Here is an 11,487-nt window from a genome sequence, read left to right on the forward strand (position 1 = left end):
CAGTATTTCTTGTAAATTTCATTAGTTACATGAAATTAAGGTTTTGTATATTTATGATTTTTTTTATTTTTTTATGAAGGTAAATTCATTCGAGAAATCGTAGTTTCTCCGGACATATGATTTTCTCCTAATTTGAATTTGCATCATCAACTTTACGAATCTAGTTTGTTTGTCCTTAGGCCAACACATTGGTGGTTATATATTTAGCAATGACTATTCTCATCACTGCGGGTTCTCGCAACTTTGCACTAAGCGGTAAATGGCTCATCAACATATACGTTACAATCTAATGGGTAAGAATCGAACTAGTTTTGTGGTTTATGGAGGAAGTGAGCTAACCACTACACCATTATGATTAATTTGAAATTAAATTTTGGCAAACTTTTACATGTTTGTGTTTTGCCCAATCAGTGCAAGTCATGGGGTAAGTGAGTGCCATGTCATCTAAACTTAATAAAAATCAGAGTTTGGTCCCCCAACTATATGAATTAATATAATAGTATATCATTTCCTTTTAATCAATTATTAATTTAATTAGCAAAAAAATAGTAAATTTGGAAATTCTAATTTGGGGAAAATCTTTCAGAACCCTAAAATTAAAATTTCATTCTCTCAGCAACTTCAACCATCACCGCCGCCCATGCTCATCGAGCTCAGGTCGCTGTCGCGCTTTCTCTTCACCGCCCGTGTCGGATTATATCTTCAGTCATCATCATCACCGTGTTGCAATCGGGTTCTTCGGATTCGCTGGTTGTGTTCTTCATCTTCGTGAGGTAGTAAACCTCCATCGCTTGTGTTCTTCATCGCACCTTCGCCCCGACGTCTTGTTCTTCTTCTCCTTCGTTCATCATCCTCGTGAAGTAGCTGCCGTCGTCGCATCATGTCCAAACAACGTTCATGATCTTTGAAGGTTAGTTTTTTGAGCTTGTGCAAAGTCCAAATAATCATAGAATTAACAAGCACATGTTAGTTTAGTTCTGGAATGGTGTTAGTTATGGAATTGTTAGTTAGTTCTGGAATTATTCACCTGGGTTCTTAATCTTCACCTGTTAGTTTTTATTGGCATGGTGTTATTTCTAGAATTGTAATGGCATCTTGCTTTGTCTAGTCTCCTCTGTTTTTTTCTTTTGGCCATGAATTGAATAAAAAAGAAAGAGTACCAAGCCTGAGTTTCAGTTTTGTATCTTTCTTTCTTTATATGATGTCAAGATAAAACTTGAGGAATGCAAAGTTTGCCATACTTTTCCTATCGAATGTACATATACTTTGTGTTCAGCCATGTCATGTATTCTAATGTGATTGATGTTTGTTGTGTTAAATGTGTAGATGACTGATTTGTCTGATGATGAGATGTTCTTTAAGAATGTGTATGAAGGAATGCCTAAGGATACTGAAGCGGGTGATGATGACGTTATTTCAATTGAGGATTCATACTCAGATTTTGGAGATGATAAGTACAAGGTGATTTCCAAACTAACTGCTGATGAAATACGTGGTCTGAAGTACAATACGAGTTTGTTGCGAGGAAAGATAAAGTTCGGAGAGATGCACAAAGGAATGTTGTAATGCGATAGTATGTATGCAACAAAGCAGGGTTAAGAGAATCAAAATGCTTCACTATGGCTAGGAAAAGATGTCATAGACCCCTTACTCGCACTAGATGTCAGGCCAAGTTTCGGATACGATTGGATTACAAGACTTCAGAATGGAAAGTGGTTCTTTTGTGGAGGATCATAACCATGAACTCACCCCGTCGATATATTCCCATGTCATACCGGCTTATCGCACTTTGAGTGAAAGTGATAGAGCTCAGGTAGATAGCCTTCATTCATCTAGCATTAGAACATGTCATATTATGGGTTTCATAATGGTGCAAAAAGGTGGATATTCAATAGTTGGGTTTCTAAAGGAGGATTTGTACAATTATATTAACAGACAGAAACATTACAAGCTACGAGGTGAGGATGCACGAGCTGCTATTAGTTATTTGAGAGGCAAGGAAGACAATGATGCAATGTTTTATTCGAAATACACGACTACGAAGGATGGTAAACTGAAACATATTTTTTGGCAAATCGTTGCAGTAGAGCAGACTTTCAGTGCTTTGGTGATGTGCTTATTTTGATGCCACGTACGGGAAGACCGAATATAACCATCCACTTGTTATATTTTCTGGTTCTAACCATCACTCGCAACGATTATTTTTTGTTGTGCTTTGCTAGTTGATGAAACCACGGAATCATATAAGTGGCTTTTAGAAACATTTTTGGAAGCAGTGTCAAATAAACACCTGAAATCAGTTGTGACAGATGGTGATGGGGCTATAAGGGAGGCAATCAAACAAGTCTTTCCAAGTGCATCACATCGTCTATGTGCATGGAACTTGCACAAGAACGCAAAGGATAATGTGAAGAATAAGTCCTTCTTGACTGGCTTTGCGAAAGCAATGTATTCTGATTTCACAATTGAGGAGTTTGAAGAATACTGGAATAACCTGGTTGTTGAACACAATCTTGTGGGAATACTGGAATAATCTGGCCAATGCATATGTCTGTGACCAATTCTCTGTTGGCATACGAACTACCTACTGATGTGAAGCAATCAATTGCCGGATCAAGTCGTATGTTGGGAAAAAAATAGCATTGTCGAGTTCATGCATAACATTGAGCAAGTCATAAGAGTATACAGACAGAATGAGTTGCGTGCTGATTATAACTCTTTCTTTACTTAAAATGTGTTGATCACCCCTCTTTATAAGATAGAGAGTCATGCTTCAAAAGTGTTCACACATGAAATCTTTAAAGAAGTACGAATCCAAATTGAGGATGTGGGTGGATTAGATATGATGGAAAATACAGTTGATGGAGAGATTAGGACATTCAAGATGCACATGTATGGTAGGCGCGACGTTGTTTTGAATGTTTTGTATAACATAGAAAAAAAATTAATTTACTTGTGATTGTCGTTTATTTCCTTCTCGGGGCATTCCTTGTTCTCATATGTTTTTAGCCATGAGACATGAGAACATGGAATCACTACCGAGTAGTCTTATTTGTGGACGATGGAGAAAATATGCAAAATCCGAGTTCATGACATCACCAACAATTGATGAAGTGACTCTTGAGGTGATGAGGACAGCTCGTTATAGTGTTGTAGCTGCTACGTGCAATGACCTTTGTCGTATGGCTTCAGATAATGGAGAAATTTTAAGAGAAATTATGGATGATATATTGAAGCTCACATCAAAGTATAAGAAGAAGGTCAGTGATCATCGTCGTGGGAGCGGTGGAGATGAAGACATTGGTGATCCAGATGTTATTTTAGGCAAAGGTGCTCCACCAAAGAAGCGGAAAACCAATACAAGGGTAAGGTGTTCAAATTGTCTTAGAAGAGAGCACACTAAAAGAATAGTACTACGAAGAACGGGGACAAAGAAGAGCTTGTTGTGGATGATACATCAGAAGAAGAAAGTGTAATTGATATTTACTTAAAACTATTATTTAGTTGCTCTATTGTTTAAATTAGTCAGCTTAAAATTTACTTTTATGCATGGGAAAGAGAAAGAATTGACTGGACATGATCATCACAGTGTACAACAGACACCGAATACGACCCACAAGTCTATTTCCAAAGTTAGAATATGCCTTGTTGAAATTATTTAACTATCTTTACATTATGTGTTATGCTTGACTTTGTGATTCATGTATTTTTGTAGAGTATTGCGAATGTCAAACCTCGTCGTGGTGGTAAAGCAAAGAAACAAAAACTTAATAGTGTGGTAGTGATATCGGAGAAGGACACATTAATTGTTTATGTTGTTGTTGTTTTATGTAATTTATTGTTGAATTGATGCTAATGATGGTTTAATTTAGGAAAAGCAACCCAATGCATCTGTTAGTAGTCAACATCCAGAATATAAAAACGATGTTGCTATATTATCTACTCAAAATTCAGTAAAGCAAATGGTGAGTGCTTAACAAAAACCTTTGATGAATATTATCTTACTCACTTATATCAATATGAAATTGTGTCCTACTACTTAATATAGGAAAGGATACTTGTCCGCAATACGGATATACTTCATAGTGGGACTCCTCACATGGTGGAACCTCCACACACATAGTAATTTTCTCACTTAGGTCAATCTGAATTTTAATTCACTAGTTTTGAAACTCGAGCTTAACTTATGCATTGTTGTTTATTAGGTAATCAATCCCGACGGATCAACGAGTATACTTCAAAATGGAGCTCATCAAATGGTGCCGCATCCGAACAACATAGTAAGTTGCTCACTTATCACAACCTTAATATCTACTAGTTATGAAACTCGAGATTAACTTATGCCTTGTTGTTTATTAGGTAATCAATCCCGACGGATCAATGGGTTTAATTCAAAGTGGAGCTCCACAGATGGTGTATGTTGTTGGACCACAACATCACAATTTGGTTTCTCATAACAATGTGGTTGTTGATAATAGCACACATAGACAAGGGGTCCTTATGCAACATGTCCAATCCTTTTATGGAGTGGTCCCTATAATGCAACAGGGTACACAGAGTCAAAGGGTCCCTATGCAACCTGCCTAGTCCTTTTATCGTGTGGTTCCTATAATGCAACATAGTACACGAAGTCAAGGGGTCCATATGCAACCTATTCAACCTGTGCAATCCTTCCATGATGGTGGATGTCACCCTAATTTGCTTTGACAAGGCATCAACAAGAGGAATACATAAGTGGCTTGAATTGTGGCCTTAGGGACTAGTTGACACATGGTGTATTTTATGTTTACGTATTTTATGGCTTGAATTGTGGCCTTAGGAACGGTTGGGGACTAAGTCTATTGCTTCTTAAGTGAAGAAACAATTGATTTGATTAAATTTTTCATTAGCCTTTTATTATTCATTTCTCTTATATGTATTCTGCCATTTTACTTCTTCTTTGTACTATTCAAGCAGGTCTATTTGGTATAAATATCTGTCTATTTCAATTTCTGGGCTTGTCTTGATATTTTCATTAACGATGAAGTTATAATAAAGTTATAATTGTGCAATTTAGAACACAAACATGGTTATGTCTCAGTGTTAGCATGCTTATTTTTTACATATAGGTCAAAGGTTCAAGTCCAGCTAGCAACATCATTTTATTGTGTATTAAATCATAATAAATATATAAATGTGCGTTTTAGATTCAAATGAATATGTATCCCAGTGGACTTTTGTACCTACATAGTGCATTTTTTTAAAAAAATTACCAAACTAGTGCATAGTTTTTTTAAGGCTTAATTGCAACTTTGGTCCTTTACGTTTACCAATTCCACGATTTTAGTCCCCCACCTAATTTAATTACATAGATGGTCCCTGACTTTGCTGGCAGTCTGCAACGTTGGTCCTACCGTTTGTTTGTTAATGGAGGAGGTTTACATGGATGGTCACTTAGCTGATGTGGAAGTTGAATTGGAGAGAGAAAGAGACCAGCAACTGATTCAACCTTCTTCCTCGCCTCTAGGGACTTGTTCGTTCTTTATCTCTTCCATTTTCGCTAAATCTCAAGCTTCGAAACATCTTCCTCACGGTGCTCTGTTTTTTAAGGAGGAAGCGGGTAGAAGATGACCGTTGCAGGTCTCACGTGCAACTCACGTGCTTCCCTATCTCTTCAGTCCTTCTTTCTCTCTCCAATTGGACATCCATGTAAGTCTCCTCCGTTAACAAATAAACGATAGGACCAACATTGCGGACGGGCAGCAAAGTCAGGGACCATCCGTGTAATTAAATTAGGTGGAGGACTAAAATTGTGGAATTGCTAAACATCAGGGACCAAAGTTGCAATTAAGCCTTTTTTTTAATTACACATCAATACATATATTAAAACAAAATCACTCCAAGAGGTTTTTAGCTGATGTGTCAGCTCCTCAAATATTTGGCAATATTTTATTCCCCCACCATGAATAAACTGCAATACTTTATTCTCCTACTCATTATTTTAATAGAGTTTATTCCCCCTCTCATTATTTTATTATATTTTATTTCATACACCCTCTCTCACCCACTCTGTCATCAATGCGTTCTCTCTTTCTCTCCTCCCAACCTCATGCGTCTTTTCTTATTATTCTTTTCTTTTTATTCATTCTTTCCCCACATTTGATTTCTCTCTCCCACTACCTCCTCTCATTAAACCTGCCCTCTATACTGGCCAATTATTAAAGTGCATTTCCACTTTCCCTATTGAAAATAATTATCTATGTCTGCACAGCTCCCATGGAGGAGCTTTGAAATTGAAAGCATATGTTTTCAAATTTCAAAATCAAAATTTTGTGGCTCTATAATCTGCCCACTCTATACTATCCCATTCCACTTTCAATCATTTTACAAAGCTCCCTCCTCCTCCGCTCTATATTATCCCATAACCAGAAGAAGTCTTCTTCCTCGAGAGCTACTATTTAGACCTCGTCGCTAGCGTTCTCCCGCCTCTACGACACCTCATCGCCGCTGCCGACGCCATTTCATCCTCCGAGCCCCAATCGCCCGAATTTTACTCTGAGCCCTCCCTGTCGCGTTCGCCGTCCCTGTCCCACTCTCGCGCCCTTTACGAGCTCTGATCCCGAAGGTCCCTCGGCAAGAAACCCTTCTCCTCCTCCAACGGAACCCGCCGCCGTGAAATCCGCATCCTTGGCGATTTCAAACGCAACCAAGACTTCTGTTCCGGTATCGGTTTTGAATCTGATGAACGCTCCTCTTCAAGGTAATTTTCTAATCGATACTTTATTAGCTTTTTTGTTGGGTTCACATATTCTCTGTTTTTTCAAATGTCTGTGGGTTTGGCTTGCAGGGTTTGCTTCAATTCAATTCAGAATATAGGAGTTATTAATCCCATTCCTCCCTCAAGTTCAAGAGGTATGTGTATGCCATGATTTTGTCCTCTGGCACGTTTTGTTTTTCCTATCTTTTGTTGTTCATTGGGTTATAGATAATTAATTTATTCCAGTGCTTTTATATGGGTTGTTGCTACATGTTTCAGGGTTTGAGCTGGATTCAAGTATAAAAAGAGGATCATGTCCTAGCGCAGCATCTTGCTGTTGCTTCACCAACCTTGCCAAGTTGAATCAAAAGCATGATTTAGTGTTTTGCAATCTAAGTTTGATTAATGATTTTTTTTGTACTTTTTTTCAGGCTGTTGGTTCACCAACCTCTATTTTAATTTTTCACTTTTTGTGATTCTTTTATTCTCTTTTGTTGTGTAATGTTCCATTTTGTCTCAACTTTTCTTTCTCTTGACCATATATTTTTTATAGAATTCAATTGCAAATACATAGATATATATAATTGCTCCTAAATATATTTTGTCTCAAGTTTTGATTCAATTGCAATTTTCAGGTTTAATTCAAGCTCTGCAGATGGATAGTTGCACCTTCTTCTTTGAAGGTTTGTCACTGAGTCATTTCAAAAAGTTCCTCTGTTAAGTGTTGTGTGTTTCTAAGGTAGGTAGATGTTCATTGTGTATGATTTGAACTTTTTGTTATGTACTATCCAGGTTTTGGACTTTCAGAAGGATTGCATGGTTTATATACCAAACTATGATGTTCTGGTTGATGATGATATAGAGCATTATAGAATAGTAAAAGGTGTGGTTTCTCACTTTTAGCATACATTGTGTCATATTAATCATTATTGTTAAATTTTTCATGTGAGAAAATACATGGTGTGTGGTGTTGATCATGCTTTATTTTTCCCTGTTGTTGGCAGGGAGGATGTTAGATGATCTAGATCCTTCCCAATCAGGACCATGGTGAGTTAAATAAAAACATAAAGTTCTGCATTATTAGTTTTAAGCGACCCTTGACATTCCTATAATAATTAATGAGATGATCTTCTCATTATTATGTGACTTATACAATCGGTTGTTGACTGAATTGGTTCACTTAGAATTATGTAATGAATGCTTCTACTTTTTTTTTACTGATTTTTCTCTGCAACAATCCCAGCATCCCATATGCTATGCGAGTTTTTTTTTGTAGTGAAACAAACATGTTTTTTACTTCTCTGTTTTGCCCGAACTGTCATGCCTGTACATCTGTGTCTCAATAGAGTTACTCTATTGCTAATTCTGTGATGATATTTTTATAGTTATCCCCTTCCACCCTAATTATTGCTATTCCTACTTTAAGACCCATATCAAATGTAATGTTGACAAAAAGAGTACATGGCAAATTATTAGAAGTAGACTATTAGAACAAATAGTCTTTATCTATGAACAAAACTAATTGTCATTATGTATATATATTTGAATCTACAGGTTATTCTGCCATTATTTCACTAATTGGTGTTCTTTTTGAAAATTTGCAGGAGGCATGAGTTTGAGGTGAAGTGCATAATGGTTGGCTTTCACTATGTTTTACAATGCAACATATCTGAATGTCAATAGTAGGCTTTCACTAAGAATTCCTTCCGAAGCTTCTCAAATAAACCAGATTCAATTCTTCCATCACAATCCATTAAAAATATGTAACTGTTATTCTGAATGCTCTTATCGATCCCTATTGCAGGTGTATAAATACTTTGGTACTCTTGAATCCTTGAGATGGGACATATTGTGCTTCATATAATGTTTCTTCTATTTGATCATATTGTGCTTCATATATTTAGCTATCTATTTTCAAATCGTATACTTGGTTTTAATTTTGCAGTTTTTTCCCTTAAAGAAACTCAATCTGCTAGCCATTCCAAAGTAGCTAATGAGTCTTTTTGGGGCATTATCTTTTATTAACTTAAGGATTTTACTTACGTGTTCCCTCATTGTTTATTTCTGGGAGCTACACAGTATACATCCACACTATAATCATTTTTAAATTATACACTTCACTATGTTGTGAATAAGAAAATGGGTATAAAGTTATAACTCAAATGTGTAAAGTTATCCCAGTTCCCTAGCAATGTTACTTGGTGGATCTGTCACAGCTTGACTTTCTTCACATTTCTGTTTGAGTTCATTTTCATTTAATTTTTAAATTAATTAGGATCTCTCCTTTTCCCCCACAATTGGTTGTAATTTGTTTTCTCTTACAAGTGGTCTAATATATGGTAGATATACTTGATTTAAACTGTTGTGTGATTTCTTTTGAATCTCAGGAGGCTTCACTTTCTGCGATTGGGCAACATGTTCAACTTCTTCATCAGGTTATTTGACATGTTGAAACTATCACATGACCAGACTCTTTATGCGCTGAAGAAAGTGTCCTGTATACAAATTGGTTCAAGAGAAACAACAATAGAAGCAAAAGTGGATTTTTATTCATGAGGGATGAGAAATTAAAGAGCCATGTTGATAGCAAAGAGTTGTCAGAGGAACAAAGCTTTCAATGCGGAAGCCTTGACAACTTCCAGTGTTTTATTCATGTGTTTTATTAAAATCATTTATCTTCCAGTGCACCATGAGGTATCTAAAAGTACTCCTATGTTCTATTATGTAGGTAAACCATTCTGATAGATCTAAATTTTTAAATTTACCAAATAATTCCTTTATTTTTTAGTATTCCTATATTTGTATAATGAGTGTATGAGAACAAAAAAATTATTGATGATCTTAATTTATAATTTTATTAATATTTATAATTTTATTGTGATTGTATTTCTTGACCCTCATTAACTCCATGGTTTATCAGCCCACCAAATTGACCAATCAAATGAAACTCTTTCCACCGTACACTACTGAGACTCATTCTTTTCCACGACTCTCCTTTTCTAACAATTCTCTCTCTCACTACTTCTAATGCACAACAATCTTTTCAGTTCTCCAACACCTGATCTTCTTTTTTCTAGAACCCTCTTTACATCCTCTAAATCTCAAATTTGAAAATTAAATTGCGTTTCTTTCTTTTTAATTGAAAGAAAATATTATCATGTTAAACTTAATAAAAAAAAAAGCTTTTGTATAATTAAAGTATATTTTTTATATTTTTTTAAAATAAACTTAGGAGTATATATATATATATATATATAAGTTGTGTGAAATTTTACGGGTTGTGTGATATTCGTTGTTGTTTTATTTTGGAGAATACTCATCTTTTTTTAGTCTCTTAATTCTAGCTGCTAAAAATTGACAAATATTGATTTTAAGATACTGACAATAAGAGGCAAATTCACATAATTATGACCCTACCAAAGGCTACCCTTCCATCATTGTCCCTTTTTATATCGATTTTGTTTTGAATAGTTATATTGGTCTATGCCTATATAATAAGAGTAAAATCAACTGTGCACGGGTAAGAACATTCTACATAAAATCTCTTTCATGTTAAAGCTAATATAAAAATTCATTTTCAAATAATTTTTTTGATGCATGAGAAAATTTTCAAATAATTTAAGTGCACTGTTAATAATTTAAAATATATTTAGGATCAATTATATATATCTATGTATTTTGGTTTCACTTTGTAAGTCTCGAACTTAATAGATTGAAATATATGTATTTACATGTTTAAGACAAAAACATTTATATCCCATGTGCATAATTTTTTTTGTCCGTATCTACATCTTTGTTATGACTGTTTTTTCATTTTTAGTATCTTAAATTATTTATAATCAAAATATCTATTGATTTGTCAAATATAATAGTAAACTTCGCCGTGCAGCGCACGGGCAAAAACACTAGTTTGGTGTAAATCGCCACTTAAAGAGGCGATACCATTTTTTTTTCTTACTTTTTTATTGAAATCGCCACTGTCAGTGGCGACATGCTCTCTTTTTTCCCACTTTCTTTCTTAGTGACGGAAACACATCCGTCACAACATACTAGTATATATTATTAAAAGAATTTGTGACGCAATGCGGAGAGAGAATTCTATCACAAACTAACATTCCCTGACAAAATTCTGTCGCCAATTATTTTGCAATATTCACTAGGATTTTGTGACGGACAGAACTTCGTCGCAAAGTATATTCTGTCGTATAGCGACAGAAAACTTGTTTCAACACATTTTGTCACTAATTCCTTTTAGAGTATATACTGGAATTTTGTGACGGATTTGTTTCCGTCACTAATGGAAATTTTTTATAAAAAAAAAGAGCATGTCACCACTGTTCAATAAAAGAAAAAAGGTATCGCCACTTGTAATGGCGATTTACCCCAGTTATGTAATTAAAAAAATATATGCACTAGTTTGGTAATTTTTTAAAAAAATTGCACTGTGTAGGTACAAAAGTCGTCCCAGTGGTAGCTTGCTTTACCAAATACATACAGGTCCAGGGTTTAAATCCAACCTACAACATTTTTTGAGCTATTTCATCATTTTATTGTGTGTTTTTTTATTCTCTTTCAGTTCCAGAGGCAAAAGCCTTAAGTAGCGTTTGGCAGACAGGTGGGAAGGGAACGGAACGAGACATACGAGTTATGTTCCGTGTTTGTTATACTTTTAAGAGGGAACAGAACAGGACAAAAGACTCTTGGAACAGAACACTTTGGTTCCATGAAAAAGGGTGGAAAGGAAGGGAACA

The 11,487-nt window shown here is 35.4% G+C and overlaps 1 protein-coding gene and 1 long non-coding RNA gene across 4 annotated transcripts; both read left to right on the top strand.

Annotated features, from left to right (window-relative positions):
• Positions 1-1,660: 1,660 nt before the first annotated feature.
• LOC130747656 (protein FAR1-RELATED SEQUENCE 5-like) lies at positions 1,661-2,533 on the top strand. Its single transcript, XM_057600652.1, has 2 exons — positions 1,661-2,048; positions 2,277-2,533. The coding sequence occupies exons 1-2, from the start codon at positions 1,661-1,663 to the stop codon at positions 2,531-2,533; spliced, it is 645 nt and encodes a 214-aa protein (XP_057456635.1).
• A 3,574-nt stretch (positions 2,534-6,107) lies between these two features.
• LOC130717871 (uncharacterized) lies at positions 6,108-9,599 on the top strand. Of its 3 annotated transcripts, none has more exons than XR_009012443.1 (7): positions 6,108-6,739; positions 6,827-6,891; positions 7,016-7,419; positions 7,529-7,619; positions 7,741-7,783; positions 8,341-8,540; positions 9,124-9,599. It is a non-coding gene; the product is annotated as an uncharacterized LOC130717871 (long non-coding RNA). The 3 variants fall into 3 exon arrangements; XR_009012440.1 differs by having other exon boundaries at positions 6,109-6,739; positions 8,341-8,356; XR_009012441.1 differs by having other exon boundaries at positions 6,109-6,739; positions 8,341-9,516.
• The last annotated feature ends 1,888 nt before the right edge of the window (positions 9,600-11,487 follow it).

Source organism: Lotus japonicus, chromosome 1 (genome assembly GCF_012489685.1).
Source record: "Lotus japonicus ecotype B-129 chromosome 1, LjGifu_v1.2".
Taxonomy (NCBI): Eukaryota; Viridiplantae; Streptophyta; class Magnoliopsida; order Fabales; family Fabaceae; genus Lotus; species Lotus japonicus.

Bases quoted from the DNA above. Each gene is read 5' to 3' on its own strand.
- LOC130747656 (XM_057600652.1), top strand. From the start codon at position 1,661: ATGTCAGGCCAAGTTTCGGATACGATTGGATTACAAGACTTCAGAATG. The intron at 2,049-2,276 runs GTAAACTGAAAC...TTTTGGAAGCAG, and splicing joins ATACACGACTACGAAGGATG to TGTCAAATAAACACCTGAAA.